Source organism: Crocuta crocuta, unplaced genomic scaffold, assembly GCF_008692635.1.
Source record: "Crocuta crocuta isolate KB4526 unplaced genomic scaffold, BGI_CrCroc_1.0 scaffold384, whole genome shotgun sequence".
Classification (NCBI taxonomy): domain Eukaryota; kingdom Metazoa; phylum Chordata; class Mammalia; order Carnivora; family Hyaenidae; genus Crocuta; species Crocuta crocuta.
Window position 1 is genome coordinate 994,264 of NW_027532182.1, and position 19,949 is coordinate 1,014,212.

The following is a 19,949-nucleotide window of genomic DNA, read 5'->3' on the forward strand; positions in this document are numbered from 1 at the left end:
CCTTTACTCGGGAAGAGGTCCGCTGACTTGGCCTAGTGCATGCCGCGAAGGGTTTTCTTGGGAGCTGGGAGAACTTGACTCCATTCCTGGGCCCCTGGTTAGTGTGGCTTCTCTGTGACCTTGCCTTGGAATTTGGGCTCTTTGTGACGCGCGGAGAGAGGTCCTAAACGTTCTTCTTTCAAGCCATTTCCCAGTCTCATGTGCCCCTAGAGCTGTCAAGGTGCCGATGGTTGCTGAGATTCAAGCCGCTGCAGCCATTCTTACTCATTCTCTTGGCCCGTCTCTATCTTTTCTTCGAGGCCTCTCGGTTGCCCCGCGCGACCAGCGAAAGACTTAATTTGTTATTACCTATGACATCACAGACAGAGATCCAGAAGAATGTTTTAAGCAGAATAAGCGCTTGACAGAGTGAAAATTTAGGAGGTGAATCATACCAAGAAGTTATTATAGAAAGTTGGCATTAAGTAATGCCATTAACAACACAGTATTTTTAGTATTTAATAGGATGTAATATAGTATGCTGAGCATTATTTTTCTTTACATGAGGGTTGGGGGAATGTGGCTGTTTTAAGTGTGATGTGTTATTACCTGCCAATCATCGATACTTCACAGTCTTAATTTTGATATAAAAGATTAGGGGTAGTAGGCATTGCTTACGTATTCTGCCTGAGCTACCTAAGACTGAGGGAAAAAAAAAATAAGTTACACAGAGTCACACAGTAAGATGAATGCACTGAGATTTTAAGATTTGGTAATGGAACTCTTTCAGTTTCTTCAGTTGACTATTTCATAAAATTCCTCTTACAGAATTCCCTGTTTTCCCTTTCTCCATTTTGTGAAATATTGAACTTTCCTCTAGTTCTCAGATATTCTGTCTGGGATGAAGCTCAAGTTTTGATATTTTATGGTGGTGTTTGATGGGCTACACTTTGAGACTCACTACCTTAGAAAACCATGAAATAGTAAAAGCTCAGTGTTGGAAATAATTTAGGAAGAGTATTCTTTTGTTTCTGATTTTTATTTAAATTCTAGTGAAAATGAAGTGTAATATTGGTTTCAAGAATAGAATTTAGTGATTTATCACTTAGATGTAACACTCAGTGCTCCTTATAACAAGTGTCCTCCTTAATGCCCGTCACCCATTTAGTGCATCCCCCTCTATCAACCCTCAGTTTGTTCTCTATAGTTAAGAGTCTCTTATGATTTGCTTCCCTCTCTCCTTTTTTTTCTTCCCATGTTCATCTGTTTTGATTCTTAAATTCCACATATAAGTGAAATCTTATGGTATTTGCCTTTCTCTGACTGACTTAATACTTAAGTTATATATACTTATTTCACTTAACAGAATACTCTCTAGCTCTATCCATGTTGTTGCAAATGGCAAGATTTCATTCTTTTTGATGGCTGAGTAATAGTCTACTGTGCATGCATGCGTGTGTGTGTGTGTGTGTGTGTGTACACACTTTATCCATTCATCAATTGATGGACACTTGGCGCTCTTTCTATAATTTGGCCATTGTTGATAATGCTGCAGTAAACATCAGTGTGCATATGCCCCTTTAAATCTGTATTTTTGTATCCTTTGGGTAAATACTTAGTAGTGCAGTTGCCAGATTGTGGGGTAGTTTTATATTTAACTTTTTGAGGAATCTCCATACTGTACCAGTTGGCTTTAGAAAGAATGCTCTTAACCTGGTTTGGAAAACAGAATCTTTTTTTTTTAATGTTTATTTATTTATTTTTGAGAGAGAGAGAGAGAGAGAGAGAGAGAGAGAATGAATCCCAAGCGGGCTCTGCGCTGAACACGGGGCTCGAGTTCACAAACTGTGAGATCATGACCTGAGCTGAAACCAAAGAGTTGAAGGCTTAACTGACTGAACCACCCAGGCGCCCCAGAAAACAGATTCTTTAGAGAATCTTTGAATGCTTTAGACGCTCTCTAAGAGAAAGGATGTATGTGGCTACAGACAAAAAGGTGCATGCAGCTTAAGAGGTTTTTTTTAGACCCCGTTTAAGGACTTCTGCCTCTGGAAACTCACTTAGGCAATCCTCATCTGATGCCTCATGACATTTTACCTACTCGCCTGCACACCATGAACGATTTGTCTCATGTGGCCTGAACGTCATCTGTAAGAGGGAGAACACTGTATTCCACGGAAGCTGTCTTAAGTTTCCAAGTTCCTCCTCCTTTCATGTGTAAAGACTCTGGTGATTATATTGGGCCAGGATTCTTTCCCCATCTCATTGTGAGCTGTTTAGCAACTTTAATTCCTTCTTCAACCTTAATTCCCCCTTCGCCATGTAACAAAACATATTCACAGGTTCTGGACATTAGGACGTGGGATATCTTGGAGGAGTGGGGGATGGGAGGCAGGGTGCTTATTCCGCTTACCCCAGTGGCTGACTGTGTTGTTGGGTGGCTTGAAGTTATTTGGAAATCTTGGGGTTTTTATTTGCTAATATACTGAGCTAAAGTTTGTCTCCTAATTTTCCACATCCAGGTTTTTGTTTTGTCATGGTGAAAATGGGTGGCAGTCCTTGAACTATTTGTCTTACAGAGCATGAATTACACGGTGTTGGCTTGTTTTTCTCCAAGCTTGGTAGAAATTGTAATTTCATAAAACTGAACAACTACTTTGTAATCTATAGACTATATAAATTAAGTACACTTACTGAGTAATTTCTGTTTTCATGCATCTATCCAGGATCTTAAAGTCTGTCCGTGGGAGTCATACTTGGAGTAATGGTGTCCTTAAGTGGTGTTTGTTGTCGACATTTTTATGAGCAATGACATGTGTCCCGTGCTTAGCACCATCTATGAATTAGGAAGTGACCCTCATCAGCCACCATACCACATCTGCCAGCATCATGATCTTGCACTTCCAGCCTCCAGAACTGTGAGAAATAAATGTTGTTTGTAAGTCACTGCCTCAGGTATTTTATTACAGCTGTCCAAGACACTGGGCAATGGAGTCACTAACTCAGAGCACATGTTCACAAGAAAGGTACACAGTTGAACAAGATTGGGTCTCTGCCAGCAGGAAAGAAGTCGGGGAAGTGGGTTTGAGTATAACAAGTAGCACTGAGAGCTTACTGTGTACCATGCCCCCTCCTCAGCACTTTACATGACTTAATTCACGTAATACTCACAGTGGCTAATGCTGTCCTCTGGTGATAGAACCCCAGTTTCCACCCGGCTCTGCCTGATGCCAGAGCCTGTTTCCTTAACAACAGTCCACCTTGGTGTCAGGTGGTGGCCTGGCCGTAGCCGTCCACAAAACAACGTCATGGATGCCGAAGCTCTGTTCACCATGTTTATATCCTGTGTGAACCCCTACACTTTTTTTTTTTAATGAAGTGAGACCTATTTTAGTAATACCTACATTATGAAATAGTATTTCAGTGATAGTCTTGATATCATAATTCTTTTTAGAACCGTTTAACAGTTACAATTCTAGACTGACTGTATAAAGGGTGGCAGAACCCTTTAAGAAAGTTAGAGTATATGTTAATGTCTTCCTATCTGCAGGTTTCTAATTGATACACACTTGACCCTTGAACAACATGGAGGTTAGAGGCATTGACCACTCTCACTAGCGTAGTCGACAATCCATGTATAATTTTTGACTGCCCCAGACTTTAAGTACAAGTAGCTTGCTGTTGACCAGAAGCCTTACCGATAACATAAACAGTCAATGAACACATATTTTGTGTGTTATACGTATCATAGACTGTATTCTTATATACATAACATTTTCTTAAAATTTTTTGTATTTCTAGGCTATGTGGTTTGTGAGTTCTAAATTGTTGCAGATCTCCACAAAATTTCCCAATATATTTATTTTTTAAAAATCTGCATCTAAGTGGACCTATAGATTTCAAACACATGTTGTTCAAGGGTAAACTGTCCTTTTGAATGTGTCTTGTTAACTTCTTGAGCTTCATTTGCCTTTTACAGGCAATGCGTAAGTCCCCAGACTTATGCATGTGTTCATTTTTTTGCTAGCCTCTTAAGTCGTGATTTCTTTTTGTCCGGTTCCAAGATTGCAAAATAAATGGATTCAAGTAGAATTTTAATTTTATAATTTAATAACAAGAAGACCAGTATTGCAAGCTGAAACCTCTTCTATTGTGTGCGGTTTCTCCCACTCAGAGAAAGTATTTCCATAGCCGTGGAGTACCTACAATCCTGGCCAGCCTCCTTACAGGTGCACCATTGGATACTAAGTGTATGAAAGAATTAGCAGATTCCTTAAACAAAATGGAGGGAATGGTGATTTTATTTTATTTTATTTTTGTACTTGGTAGGCAGTACATTTACTATAGCTAGTGATCTACTCAATACTTGCTGCAATCAAAGGCTTTCTTGTATTACATGAAAATTTGGGGGGAAGAATTAAGGTTGGCACATTTCAGGAGAGCTTCCTTGGGATTCTACTAGTGCTAGGTTTTACGGGGGGGACACAAATCTGTTTGAAAACTGATAAAAGTTATACCACTTCTTCAGAAAAATGTGTACATGGCAAAATTTTCTATGTAGTTTCCAGAAACTTGTGGATCTCCCTGTAATTTATCTATAAACACCACTTAGTCTCCAGCCTATTTCCATAAACATGTCAGTCATTTCCTACAGAAAATAGTGGTATTTTGCAAGGATACTTACCATATCTGAGAACAAGAATTGTATGTTTTTGTATAGGGGTTCCCATTATCAATAAATGGCTAGTGAATACATTTATATAGAGCCAGTAATTTGGAAATCTTGATTCGTACTATTTCTTCAAATGGCGTGACCTCTGTGGTTTGAAATTTTTCTAATTAAATGTTATTCTCGTAAGTCTTCTGTAAGGTCCTGCAGGGAATAGATGGCACTGTAAAATGGATAATTGGAGGAGAATTTACTAAGTGATTACTTTTTGTGAATTCAGGGTGTAGAGGTGGTGCTGTACTAAGGGGCTGTTTAGAGCAAGGTGCTGAGTGGCTGAGGCATGGGAAGGGGGCAGTTGCTAGAGCTGGGAAGGAGGGAGCCTGCTGGGAGGATCTGTGATGCAGGTGTGTCCTTCAGTGGAAGGATCTAACCAGCCCGGGTGGCTGCACTGGGAAGGAGCTGGGGAAGTAAATACCCTGACCTCCCTCTCCTCTTTTCCTTCATCTCCTGCATATACTGCCCTGTGGCTGAACCCGGGTCGTGGCCTGAGCACAAGGAAGCATGTTGTTGAAGCACACACAGTGGTTTGGGGAAGGTCGAGGGGTAGATTTAGATGGGTAAATGGGAGCTCTCTCCCATCCCCTCCTGCCTCACACCCGTCAGTCATCACACTTTGTACTTTAGTGAGCACTGAAACACCACATACTGTATTGTTTATAATGTGGTGGCTCAAGTGCTCAGAGAGGGGAAAAGAGCAAGTATAATTTCTCTGCATTGTGTCCTGAGGCCAGTGCCTTGCACAAGAGTAAGCACAGGTCTGTGTTACTGACCTGATGTTTAATGGGATTTTTCTGTATACGTTTGAACAACTGGATAGGAATAGAATCTATATAGTTTATAAGGCTCTTTGGGTACTTTTTACAGGAAGAAAGATTTTCTTTTTGGAGCTGTGGCATCTAATTTTGATTTTTGTTACCCCTTGTACTCACAATTAGAGTCATTCCGGACTCCTTTCATATGGCACATCCGGTCTATCAGAAATTCCTTTTGGCTCTACCTTTGAAATGTAACCTGACCATGCCTCACCAGCTAGCATGGTCCAGGCTACCATGCTCTCTACTCTAGATTATTGCTAGTGTAATCCCAGGAGGTGTCCCTACCATTCCCGTCGGCCCAGTACAGACTCTTCTCCGTGCAGCTTTCACAGTGCTTTTAAATTATAAATTAGATCATGTCAGTTCTCTGCTGAAAACCCTCCAAGACTTCTCATTAAACTCAGTATGAGATCTGAAGTTCTGACTGTGATTTACAAGGACCTATGTGATAGGAACCCTCCACTCCCTGACTTCCGCCAACCTCATACCCCCTCACTCTCTCACTCCACACTCATGTGCTGGCTTTCTGTCTGTTTGGAACGTACCAAGAAGCATATTCTCTACTCCTTCTTTGTGCTTGCTGTTTCCTCTGTTTAGAAGGCTCGTCCATCAGATATTGGATGGCTTCCTCTGTTCAGCTCTACTTACTTTATTAAAGGAGGCCTCCTCTGATCAGCTGAGAAAATAGTTCCCACTGTCTCTGTATCCCCTCAACTGCCTTTCTTTTCTTATTTCTTATCACCACCAGACACGTCCTATTTATTTTCTGTCTCCCCTCTTTAGAATGTAAACTTCATGAAAGCAGGAAATTTTGTCGGTTTTTATTCACTTTTGATACCTCCAATCTCTTGAAGAGCACCTAACGCTTGGTAGGCGCTGAATAAATATTTGTTGAATAAACAAATGAATGAATAAACAAGTGTCCTTGTCTTTCTCCTTTCTCCACTCCACTCCTCTGTCGTGAAATGATCTTCCAGAAATGCCTGTCCTTTCTCTCTACCACTGTTAGAATGAAGGCCAGACATTTGGAAGATCTAATGGAAGATCCTAGGTGCCTTTTCAGTGTCTCAGGCCAAACGGTCTGAGTGAGTAAAGGCGAACAGGTAACACATTATTCACGGGTAGCTTCTTTTTGTACTTAAAGTCCCATTATTTTAATTTTTCTGCAAGGTATATAGTTGCCACCCTGTCAAAGCAACTGTGTGATGTTATTTTTTTCTGCAAATTACAGATTTGTGAACACGAGCTGTTTATGTGGAACTGCAAACAAGTCAGTTTTTAATTGTGGTATTTCTCTTGCTAAATTTTTTTTTCATAATTTTCCATTGCAGTTTAAATAACGTCAGACCCGTTAACGACGTATTCAAGTTGAGCTCTGATAGTGGTGTAAAGGAGTAGCCTCAACATCCCTTTTTTTTTTTTTTTTTACCTTACGGGCCCACTTTTCATGTTCATTAAATTCTGCTCTCCAGGCAAACTAAACTCAGATTCCCTCCTCCTTTGCATGTGGTGCTCTCCTCACCTGCAATATCTCCTCATTCCCTCACTTTGTTTTCTTTGCCTAGCACACATTTTTCAAATAAAAAAAATTGGTGAAATGTGTGTAAAATTCACCATTTTAATTATTTTTATGTGTTCAGTTCCATGACGTTACATACATCCACACTGTTGTGCAGCCATCACCACGGCCTGTCTCAAGAACTTTGTCCATCTTCTCCAACCGAAACCCTGTGTCCCTTAAATGGTGCTTCCCCTTTACCCTCTCTCCCCAGCCCCAGGTGACCGCCCCCTCATCCTGTCACTGTGAATGTGCCTGTTCAGAGTACTTCACACAGCTGGAATCCTACAGCGTTTGTCTTTCTGTGTTTAGCTAATTTCACATAGCACGGTGGCTTCAGGTTTCATCTGTTTTGTTGCAGGCATTCAAATTTCATTCCTTTTTAAGGCTGAATCATATTTCATCGTATTTATGTAGCACATTTTGTTTATCCATTCATCTGTCGATGTACATTTGGGTTGTTTCCACTTTTTGGCTGCTATGAATAATGCTGCTGTGAATATGGGTGTACAAGTAATCTGTTCCCACCCCTTGCTTTCAAGTCTTTTGGGTATATACCTAGACATAGGAGGCCTGGAGAAAATGGTAATGACTGTGTTTAATTTTCTGAGGAATCCTGTTGTTACCCATAGCAGCTGCACGATTTTACTTTCTCACCAACAGTGCACAAGGATTCCCATTTCTCCACATCTTGCTAACGCTTGTTTTCTGAACAAGTGAACTTGTTTTCTGAACTTGTTTGTTCATTTGTTTTTTGTTGTTTGTTTTTTGATAATAGCCATAGCAGATTTTTTTTCCTTTCTCGATCAGCCAGAATCTCAGCTTTCATTGCTCTTTAGTATTCTTACAGCATTTTTATCTACTACCCTCTAGTACTTGTGTATGTATCTTGACTTCTCATTTAATTTAAACTGTCATCATTTTGAGGTCAAGATTCTGGTCTTCCATTGGTCTAGGACTAAGATAACAGCTCAAGAGGCATTTACTGGGTGCCTAATTTGCTCCTTAGCTTTGGTAGTGAATGTTATGACAGCACCACTGAAGTCAAACATTTGCTGATGATTTTAAAAAAATGTTTATTTATTTATTTTGAGAGAGAGAGAGAGCACGCAAGTTGGGTAGAGGGGCAGAGAGAAGGAGAGAGACAGTCCCAAGCAAGCTCTGCACTGTCAGCACAGAGCCCAATGGGGGCACAAAGCCACAAACTGTGAGATCATGACCTGAGCAGAGATCCAGAGTCCGACGCTTAACTGACTGAGCTACCCAGGCACTCCCACATTTACTGCTGGTTTTAATGAGAGCTTGGTTTTCAAATGTGCAGAGCTAGCATACTGTAGCTGTGAGAATGAGGCTGGATTAGGTGAAGGAGAGGGTAGACAGGAAACCTTTGTGGTTAGGGTTGAGATGTGAAGGGAACTGTGGATCTACCTTCTGTTGCTTGAGGAAGGAATTGGAACGCACCATACGGTGATGCATGTAGCCAACTCTGGCTGTGTGCGGAATCCACTCTCTTAACCGTTTCTATGCTACCTAGTGGTAATATTTAGCTAATGTTTTTGAGACTGACTGGCTTTTTGCCAGGTGCCCTGTGAAGACTTTGCATGTGTTAACCTCATTTAGTCCTTACAAACTGCTTTTCAGAAGAGGCACAGAAGGAGTAAGTGACTTGTAAGTGGTAGATCTATACTTAGAACCTAGGCAGTTTGGTTCCGTGCCTGTTCTCTAAATCATTACAAAATGCTGCTGCTTGTTCGGATTTTTATAAATTTAACTAAACATTTTTATTAAATAATAAAATATTTACTTTAGCACAGTAACACATATAGTTAAAAAAATTATTTTAATGTTTCTTTATTTTTGAGAGAGAGAGAGGGAGAGCGAGGACAGAGTGTGAGTTGGGGAGGATCAAGGAGAGAGGGAGACACAGAAAGAATCCGAAGCAGGCTCCAGGCTCTGAGCTGTCAGCACAGAGCCCGACTCAGGGCTTGAACTCATGAACCAAAAGATCATGAGATCATGACCTAAGCTAAGTCGGATGCCCAACCTACCGAGACACCCAGGTGCCCCACATGCATGTAAACAGTCAGTACTAAAAGACCTAACAGTGCAGCCCATCTCTCCCCATCTCTCCCTGCTTCCCCAGTCTTCTTTCTTATAGGCAACAAGTTTTGTCTCTTAACTTTATTCCAGCATTTGCTCGGCTCTGTATTTCTAATTTACATATTTTCTGTGGCGAGTGCTGGTCAGTGCCATCCCCTAGGTTTTCCCTCTCTCGTTCCTCCAAAGTAGTTATTTTGCAATTTGTGGTTAAATCTGTATTCAGTGTTTACACTAAACACATCTTGAGATTGTCCTATATTGTCCCAAATTATGATTGTTACCTTTCTTACTTTTTGCTTTTCCTGATATTGTTGCCTTTAAAATTTTTTGTTTTCTCTGTTAACTATTGCTGATTCCTCCCACACTATCTAATAGCTTCTCAGCACAACTTGCTGTATTCTCAGTCACATCAGATAATCTCTTAATTCCTCTGTACAGTTTCTGCATACCCCCATGTAGAAGTGGATTCTCCATTCTAAAGATCTTCTCTTTTGCCTTCTCCAGAGAAACAGTCTCCAGTGTCCCAGGCTTCTGTTGAGTGAGGGTGGGTTGTTACCCAGCACTGGACTGCAGGAGGGGATCTACGTATCTGCCTGCATCTCAGATAGCATTCACCCAAATGCCCACTCCCATTCCCCACTTCCAGAGGTCCTCGTACAGCCAGTTCCTCTGCTTTTGGGCAATTCTTTTGCATGAAAACTTGATTTTCTCGGCTTTCCCCACTGCTGGCTTAGGATACAGGTCACTAGAATCTCTTTGGACAATGATTACTCATCTCTTAGCTTTCCTGCCTCCAGATTTGTGTGCTATTATTCCTTCTTTTTGCCCTATCCTTGTGGGTTTTGTCCAAAAATAACAAAACAAAGGACTTAATTTTGTTTGTTTTGTTTTCTTAGTGTTAGATAAGTTTTGGGCACGGAGTGAAATTGGATAAACTTACTAGAGGAAATTTAAACGTAGATTATAAGAAACAAAAGAAATAAAGCACACTTATATACTGTCACCAGCCAGAGAACCACTGTTGCCATTTTGGAGTATATCGTCAGTCTGCAGGTGTGCAAGCTAGCAGGTGGGAAACGGATTGTGCCACATATAGTGTTTGTGGGCTGCCTTTTACCAGGGCAGGACTTGTAAGTGTCATTTTCACAAACTATTATGCATACGTTTTCTGTTTTCCGTTGACATTTTCAATTGAGTCTTATACTGGTACTACACCTTAGTCACTGAGTAAAGAAGACTTCTATGGCGAGCACTTATTTTTTTTAAAAAATTTGCTTTAGCTGCCTTTATTCAAAGCTTAGAGTTAATATTGGTTTGTGCCCGCTGTTGATTTTTAAATTACTTGTACTCCATTCTGTTTTATTTCATCCAGCCTGCAGGTGGCACAATTGTTTTATTTTTAACAGAAATTTTAAAGGTTAATTGTATTTAATGAGCTCCTGCATTGGAAAGAGAGGTGATTAAATGAGCATCATCTCTTCCTGTTAGAGAAGAAGCAAATTAATGTTAAGAACAGGGAGGTACACTAAGGAAGTATTGAATAATTTACTTCTTCATGTGGTCTGTCTTCACAGTTTTTTGTGTATTTGCATTATAGTCCCTTAAATGGACCAGAGCCTGATACTCAAACAATATTCATATGTAAACTGCTGAGTTTTCTTAATTTCTTTAGAGTGATAGAGCTTAGATCTGCTTCATATTAACCACAAAGCCATTTGTTCTGTTTTTATATTTAAAAGTTTGGATATATTGATTTTTCTTTTTTTTTTTTTAATCTGGAGATCTTTTAGAATTGATGTGTAGATCATCAATTTAAAACTTGCATATAATTACTGAAGTATGAATGTTTTGTTCTTAGGATAAATGAAGTTCTTTAGGGAGCAAGAAGTAGAATTAGATTAGTGTACTTTATTTGAAGTTGAAGATAGAATTATTCTGCAGAAAGACTGGAAGAACAGATTTGAAGAAACGTAGGAATTGCTTGGAGAAACTGCTGTAAAATTCAGGGATTGATAGATTGCTTGTGTGCCTGGTAATGACCTGGAAGGCAGCAGTATACTAAGCAAAAAAGTTTAATTGTGTCATTCTATTCAAGAAAACACAAGATTAGAATAGTTCTAGTGATTTTTGAGACTCCACTTTTTAAAATCATTATGTATGAAATATAAACTGGAAATGTACATTGTCATAGTCATCTTTTATTTAACTACAGAAAGACTTCACAAGCCATTAGCTATAATTTATTAGTTTGATAGAAAGGAATAAAATGCTAACACTAAAATGACAACCAGAGAGTTAAACTCTAACTAAAATTTGGGTGTATTTTTGAATGCTAATTGGAAGAACTGGTATGACCAGTGGAGAATAAAACACATTTCCTTTATTCTTATTCATAGTTGTGCCCAGTTATTAGGAAATATAATTGGTTCTCATTTCACAGCCTCCTCAGCTCGATAGGAGAAAGGTAGAACAGACTGCTTACTGGAATGGAATGAGAAATACTTAACTTCTAATGAAAGTAAAAATATTAGGTTTAGGCCAAAATTCTGAGAAGTCTAGAAAAGCCCATACGATCTGAATAGAATTGACAACAGCCATAAAGGGCAGGTATTAATTATGTGCAGCCTGTCATTCAAAGCTGGTATTTCCCCACTGGAAAATATACATATGGAAAAGGTACGTATAATGTTCCAGGCAAAAGAGGATACACTAGAATGAAAACACACCATTATTAGTAAATTAATGTTTATATTTTGAAGTGATTTTCTGGCTTGAGAATCTGAGAGTAGATTGGCTAGATTAATCAGAAAATACATTGCACATTTTACTTTCTATAGTAAGCTGGTGTAATCAGTCAAGAGATAGTACCAAATATGAGAGATGTCCAAAATGTCTTTCTTTGTCTTTTGTCACTTTCATTTCAGAGTAAAGATAGTGATCTATTATAGAATTGTTATAGTTTATTGTCATTATTCAGAGAAGCAGTTTCAATTCATCCTTGAAGGGTGGCTGTATGAGGAATGATTATGTTCTTTTTATTTTTAAAATATGAAAATTTTTGAGTTCTTGATGTGGTAATTTGGAAAATAATACTTAATAAATACAAAAGTTTCATAATATAGTCCTTAATGTCAGAAATAATGGAAATGTGAAGGTCTCGTAGGTGAGAGATTATAATAGGAGATAGAATCGTAAAATAAATATGAATTGTGACATGGTAACTAGAACCAAGGTATAAAAATATTGAAGCGAGATTTTGTTTTGGAAGACTTGATTTAGTGTTTGTCATAAATTAGAATCTGGATGTAGAGTCACTGAAGTCCATTTATTTCGCTGCTTTGGAATGGAACTCTATTTGCTATAAATTTAATATGTATGTGATTATGAATAATTCTGTCTCATAACACCAGCCTTGAACTTTTTGATGGAAGCAATATATTGGGACTTTTTTAAAGCTGTTTTTTTCAGGCAGGGGCTCACCTCTTATCATCCTGCTATTAGAAGGTAATTTTTTTTTCAAACCCCCTTTGTCACTGTGGCTTAAAAAAATACTGAGGCAGGGGCCTGCTTAACATTGGGAAGGCAAATGTTTTTATTTGTTTTCTAAATGAAGCCATGAAAAAAATGCAAAAGGCACACACAACATAATGTAGGGAATTAGAAAGCTTATTTTATTGTTTCCAAATGTTGTTAGTTTGTCAAGCATTGAGAACTTTTTAAGAATTCTTCCAACTCAGTGTAGGCTTGTTAGGGGTTCGGGTGTGGAGATGCATCACTAATGTCAAGTTTGCCTGTGTGTGTTGTGCTTTCCCTAAATGCACTTACCCGAATTCTAATTCACGTCACAATTTAGTACTCTGGTGTTGCACAGACAATAACGCACTGAGGTTGTGCACGGTTGTTTGCATTCTTTTCTACCCATTCAGTCTCTTAATGTGTCTTTTTTAGTCCATGAGGACTTATTTCACTAAAGAAAAAAATGCAGAGTTTTGTAAGCCGTGTTACAGTCATGGTTTGCATTTCACCATGGAAATGCTTGGAAATTAAATGAAACCATTGCTGTGAAAGTTCTCAAGAGGCATAAAGCACAAGAATTGGCAGCCTGTGTTCACCAGTCTCTTCTGAGATAACTGTGTTTTAATAGTAAATCAGGTGTTAATAAGAAATAAGTGACTTATTAATAATAAGTTAATTATTAATAAATAATAAATAAGGATTTATCAGGAGTTAGGAAGTCATTGTGGCTATTTTTACTCCATTATTTTCAAGATACAATGCACTTCATGATTACTTGTTTTCTACTACATTCAAAATATTCAGTGTTGGTACTAAAAGTGGTTTCTCAATACAGGAGTTCTTTAAGCCTAAGGTAGGGAAAGGGCTTATTGGGATATTTGACTGAAGATATGAGAAATGGTCACATGGACTTGAGATGTGTGATATGCTGTGTTTGAATTTCTGGGTGAAGAGCCAGTGATTAACTGATGATCTGTATTTGTAAGGATCATCAATTAATGATGAGAGGTGGTGCCATGCAGTAGAGTATAGCCTTGGGATTTAGACATTAAGAATTCAGATCCCTTAATCAATGGCTAGTTTTCTCATTGATGAAATGGGCATGTTGACTCAGAGTTTGGTTTGGGCTCTACCATTGTTGGGTATAAGAAGTGATAATTCTGTTTTTCTGTCCTTAGAGTTTGGGGTCCACTGAGAGAGAGGCAAAAAGTCAGATGGAGATCAAAGTAACAGTTTTAATGCTGGTGGGTTTTTTTGTATCGGAGAATGTGACTTAGATCTGTGGCCCTCTACAGTTAGGCTTCTCAGAATCACTGCATATTTAGATTTTGGATTTTTTTTTTTTTTTTTTTTTTTTGAGGAGGGTTCATGTATATAAAACAAACACACATACCTGAATTGCTTCCTCATACCCAGTGGGCCCTGATGGCAGGACCAGACAGAGGTAGGCCTGCTCTCTGCCTTTGAAAGGCAGGTGCGTTTATGCCTAGCACAGGAAGTGCTGAGAGGAAAATGCAAGTTCCCTAAGGCAGGCAGTTCTTAAGAGAAAATAAGGAAGAAGCTGAGGCAGGTACATATGCTTGGCGGAGAGTGGACAGAAGCTTCCCTCCAAATGCTTCAGAGATGGAACTCCTTTACCATGAAGCTATAGGAACTCTCCGCTTGAAGTCACAGTAAATTATTAGTTTACTTTCCCAAAGGACATAGTTAACCTCCTTTAACATTAGTGTTCAGTTCCTTTGCTTTTAACCCTAAAACGTCAATGGGAAAAGAAGAAGCCCTTTTAAGTACTCTTCCTCATTTGAAATATGTTACATGTGCTATAGTGTTTTGCTTTTTTGGGTCGGAGTTGAATAATCTGAGGATAGAATAGGTTCTTTGGAAGGTTTCAGGGAATGTTATTTCTTACCATGGCTACCGTTTATAGCTGGAATATGCTGTTAACTGTTTTATTAGTATAAACTTTATACAAATTTAATGTACCAGCTGTGTGCTCTTTGAGTGTGGTCCTGGACACTGGGCAACTATTGGAAACGCACATCTGCACAAATATAGAGAGTGTGTCCTTTTGGATATGTAAGCAGAAAGTAGCTGTGCTTCACTGAGCCATGTCCCTTTTGAGATCCCTAGTTCAATTGAGGTGGGGCACACAATCTGAGGTCAGTTTAATCATAAAGGTTCGCTTGCCTGGTCATCTTTGACAAGGCAAATCTTTCCTTTAATGCTTACCAGCAAGAACCTTTGATTCTTGAATAGTGTGATAGAGGAAAATAAAAAAATGCAATCAATTTCTTAAAGTCTAATCTTGATTACTTTGATGTAGGTTATCAGAACCCTGGTTTGGTTTTGTTTTTCTTATTTGTCTCTTTCTTTGGTCACTTTACATGTGTGCGTGTGTTGTAGTGACAAACATGAAGGAGGAGGAGATGAAACATAAATCAACTTTTTTTTGTTTTGTTTTTTAATTTTGCAAGCATCTGGCTTGAAAATACACAGGACTGGGAAACTATGAAAAATGAATTGAAATTATTACACAAAAGAGTTTTATTGTAAGAAAAATATGAGAATTTTATCTTTCCATGCTATTTACTGGACCTTAATTTGACCACTTGGGAGTCTTTTAGATTTTGGAATATTTTCCTTTTCAAATTGAATTTGATTGTAGTGTATTTGACCTTTTTATTGATGCCTCATGAGGTGCATTCTTTTTTTGTGGCTAATCTTTCTTTTTTAAAAAATTTTTTTAATGTTTATTTATTTTTGAGAGAGAGAGAGACAGAGCACGAGTTGGGGAGGAGCAGAGCCAGAGAGGGAGACACAGAATCTGAAACAGGCTCCAGGCTCTGAGCTGTCAACACAGAGCCCGACACGGGGCCCGAACTCCAGAATGGCGAGATCATGACCTGAGCTGAAGTTGGACGCTTAACCGACTGAGCCACCCAGGCACTCCATCTAATCTTCCTTTTTTTAAATTCCAGCTGATCCCATTAAGATACTGATGCCATCACTGTCTCCTACGATGGAAGAAGGAAACATCGTGAAATGGCTAAAAAAGGAAGGTGAGCAAGTACGCTACTAATGCCTTGTGTTATTTCATCATTTGGGGTTCTTTTCCAATCAGTTCTATTATACAACACATGAAATAAACCATGTCCTCTGCTCATTAATTTAAGTTTGTTTAGATAAAATTTTCCCATGGCAATGTATAATGTAGCAAAGATTTTCTGAGTTCAGCCCATATCTTTTCACCAGCAGAGAATGGTAAAATATTTTGAGGCTTTTGTTGTGTTTTAGTCCTTATATTTAGCTTTTAGTTTCAGCCTCATAAGTTTGTTGATCCCCTTATGTTAATCTGTGGCTTTATGATGATTCTGTGTATGTGTGTGTTTTTCCTGAAGCTAACCAAGTTGATTATAAATGTCATTGACAAGAACAAATAAGTAAGGATAATAAAGAAGGCTCTCAAAAGAAGAGCAGTGGAGGAGTCTAGCCCTGCTAGATAGTAAATGTACTGTTATGCCCCTATTCTTCAGGGACACAGGAACAATTACTGTGATGGCATTTGGAGAAGGAGACTTTATTTTTCTGGTGGTGGCTTTCTGTTCCTTTTTTTTTTTTTTTTTTTTTTTACCCTCTGGCCGCTCTGCAACGGTAGAGTACTCTGCCCCCGTGCAGGTATTGACTGGGGGACAGCTTCTTTCCGCCCCCTATGTAGCCATACTTTCCCTGTGCTTTACTCGGTCTGCAATACGCTAAACTTTTGTGGAGGAAAGAGGGTATATCTCCAGTCCCTATTAGAGGTTGTTAGAGAAATAGACCAGATGAGTTCCCGTAGCCATTACTGTGCTTCAGCTTGAGAAATAATGAACCAAGTGTTAAAAACAGAGAGGAGCAGAGTGGACGACATGGCTTGGGATGCTGTATCTGATTCTGGAGACTGGCCCTGGCAAGGACTTCTGGGATGTCGGTATGTGACTCTGTGGGCACAGATGTCATCCAGGCAAATCCAGTGTGTGCTTATAAGATAGCACGGAGAGAGTTCAGGTGGTAGGCAGGAGCTCAGAGTATGACAGTGATGCTATGATTCCAGGAGATAAAGCCACCCACGGTATCGCTTTTGCCAGTGATGACAGTTAAGGATCTTGGGGAGAAAGCTACAAGTATTTACTTCTGAAATATAGCCAAATGAGCTTGAGAGTTTGAGAGAAGGCCCCAGTTCTTTGAGGGAGACTAAGAGTGCCAGGAAAGGTAGATAGGTTACAGAATGGACGGCACGGTACAAGCTTGGGACTATGGCTTGGGCCAATATGGAGGCTAAGGAGGTGTGGTACCGTGAGGCTATCCAGATGACCGTAACTGGTCCTGGCTGTGCTAGGTACCACATCTGGTTGGAAGTGTTACCTAACTCCGTTCCTTAGTGGGTAATATGTCTGCATTTTGATATTTCTCCTTTCTGTGTTACGACTAGCATAGTAATTGGAACACACCTGGCAGCACGGTAAGTGGTTGATCAGTAAGTATATTAGCAGAGGGAAGAGTAAGCCAAAAGCAGGAAAGCAGGCACTGTGACAGGGATCAGAGAGAGCTTTGCAGATGAGGTGCTATTTGCCTTGGTCCTTGTAGAATACAGGGGTTTTATTTGGGGGGAAAAAAAAAAAAGGTGAGAAAGGACCTGGGTAATGTAAATGATTTGGCAAAACCTTGGAAGTGAGATATCCTGACATGTATTTTGGCAACAGCAGGTAGTTCAGGCTGCATTGAGGGCGCTGTGTGCGTGACGTTAGATAGGTTATAGGAAGGGACGTCAATGCTAGTCGTCAGTTTGTCAGTCTGTGAGGGTCCTTATCCTAAAGCCAAGATACCCCACTTACAGGTTTTTTGTTTTTGTTTTTGTTTTTTTATAGGAAGTGTTTTCTGTGTGCTTTCTTGAGCCTTGTTAGTAGCATTACACTGAACAGATCAGGTCCTCACAGCGCTCGGGCATCAAGAGCAAACCACAGGTGATTTAATTAGTCCTCTTTGCCTGCTCACATTTGAAAAGTCCACCATGAGGACTTTCAGTCAGTATGACCATCTAAGCAGATGGGGTAAGGCTTCTGCTCACTACTGGATAGAAAACTATAAAACCAATTTCTTAATGGTAAATAATGCTGAAATACATGAAGAGGGAATCCTCAGATGCTAGCAGCATCCATAGTGGTGAGTGAGAGTTGAAGCCGTGTGCCCCACTGCCTGAGCTGGAAGAAGAATAAATGAGAGTGGGAACAGGTGTTTTTGAGTGGGGAAGAGGAAAGGAAGGGAAATCAAGAATTAGGTTTAGGCTTGGATGTGGTAACTTTGAGGTGCTTATTAGACATTCAAGCAAAGATGTCGAATAGATGGTTGTAGGATTTGAAGTTCGTGAGTGAAGTCATCAGCCTATGGATGGAATTTAATGCCATACGATAACAGGCAAATTCCTTTGTTTGACTCGATACGGAATAAGAATGCCTACTCCCTTGAAAGTTTGCTTTCAGAGGCCTGTCCTCATGAGGCTTTGAGGTTCACATTATCGTACTTGGCATTTTCTGGGAACTCACAGGCAGAGGTAAAGTGGTTCTGGGCTGATAATCTTCCTGGCTTACCTGGCAGAAGCCATTATTCTAGAAGGACGCAACCTCCAGTCCAAGCCATACAAGATTTCCAGTCCCACTTACGAAGAGTTCACACTCTCAAATTTCATGTTGTACATGGAAGCAGTCTTTTAGGAGCGAGGGTCATGAGGCATAACAAATCGCAGAACTAGATCCAAGGACTTCAGTTAATTGGAATTATTAGACACATAAAAATGTATGTTCGAAATGACTAAACATGTAAGAGAAGGAGTTGAAAATATGAAAAGAGACACTCTGCAGAAAGTTTAGGCAGATTTGAAAAGGACAAACAGAACTTCTAAGAATGAAAAATACTGTCTCTAACATTAAAAAAGAAAAACTCCAGGTTGGGTTCAAGTGTGACTGAGCAAAGAATTACTGAACAGAAGTCTAGCCTGAGAAAATTAGCTTACATGCAGCTCAGAGACATAAGGCAGTAGAAAATATGAACAAGACATTGATGTGGACTATAAGATGAAAATCATCCAGTAATCCAATAGTAGAAATTCTAGGAGAAAAAAACAGAGAATGAGAAAAAGGTAATTTCAAGGCAAACGTGGCTGAGAATTTTCTAGAATTTGAGAAGGACATATATCACTAAATGCAAGAGCCAATACTTCATGAGGAAGCACTCTGAGCAATTGGCTCTGCATGGCTGCTCTCTTTTAAAATAATTATCAGTATCTAAGAAAGTTTCACCTTTATAAATAATGTAATCAATTGGAATCTATTTTTAGGTTTCTTGTTCCTGATGAATTACAGAGCTTTGGCTATTTTCACATTCAATATGACAGAGTGTTGGTGTCATTACATAATGATTCAGACACAGAACAGCCTTTTAGGGTTATTATAAAAAGATTAAATTTCTTCACATTTTGAGGCAAGTAGATAAGAAGGATTCTTTGGAGCACATTTATCTTTCAGACTTCTAGCTCACTGGCAATCTGATAAGTTCTTCACATCCATTAGAATGTGGAGAGTATGATGAAGAGCCGGGAGACATATGGTCTTATCATTCTGTTCTTTTTTCCTTTTGATTCTACAATGTGCCGTTTTCACAGAGGACGAGCCAGAATATACTTTAAACTTCGGGAGCATTTGCCTCAAGTTTGCTCTTAAAATGGTGTTCTGCCAACTGAAGAGAAATGTTTGTTTACTAATAGACTATAAATAATTGCGAGTAATCTTAATCTTTGGTCCAAAGATTCGGTAATTCACTGTCTTCTTTTTTTTAAGTTCATGTTTATGTTTTAATGCTGATCTTTTGAGCATAACGTAAACTTCATTGTACATTTATGTACTATACACATGTGACTGTATTTCTAAGTATGTTTGGTGCTTCATACATTTATGATAACTTGGTTCAGTCATTCTGTATTAAAAACATATTCATGGGTTCAACTTGATACCATTTTTTATTAGCTGTGTTTTAAAAAAGATTTATCTTGAGATCTTTTTAATGCATGGTCAGTGTTATTTAAAACAATGAGTTTAGATCTTCAAACATGAAGAGGACTGTATGTTTTTTCATGGAAAAGAATAGTGTGTTATCTAATTATAAATCTAGTTTATTTTTAAGCAGAGACTAATGATCTGATAACCTTTAATGGATAGTAGTT

The 19,949-nt window shown here is 39.0% G+C and overlaps 1 protein-coding gene and 1 long non-coding RNA gene across 2 annotated transcripts in view; both read left to right on the forward strand.

The window, feature by feature from the left end:
* PDHX (pyruvate dehydrogenase complex component X) overlaps positions 1-19,949 on the forward strand; it is a 71,435-nt gene that overhangs the window by 326 nt on the left and 51,160 nt on the right. Inside the window, exon 2 of the mRNA XM_077777478.1 lies at positions 15,676-15,756. Within this exon, the coding sequence (XP_077633604.1) occupies positions 15,676-15,756 (81 nt within the window). The remainder of the gene's footprint in view (positions 1-15,675; positions 15,757-19,949) is intronic.
* On the forward strand, positions 197-2,925 carry LOC144242516 (uncharacterized). The gene is made up of 2 exons (XR_013338366.1): positions 197-423; positions 2,706-2,925. It is a non-coding gene; the product is annotated as an uncharacterized LOC144242516 (long non-coding RNA).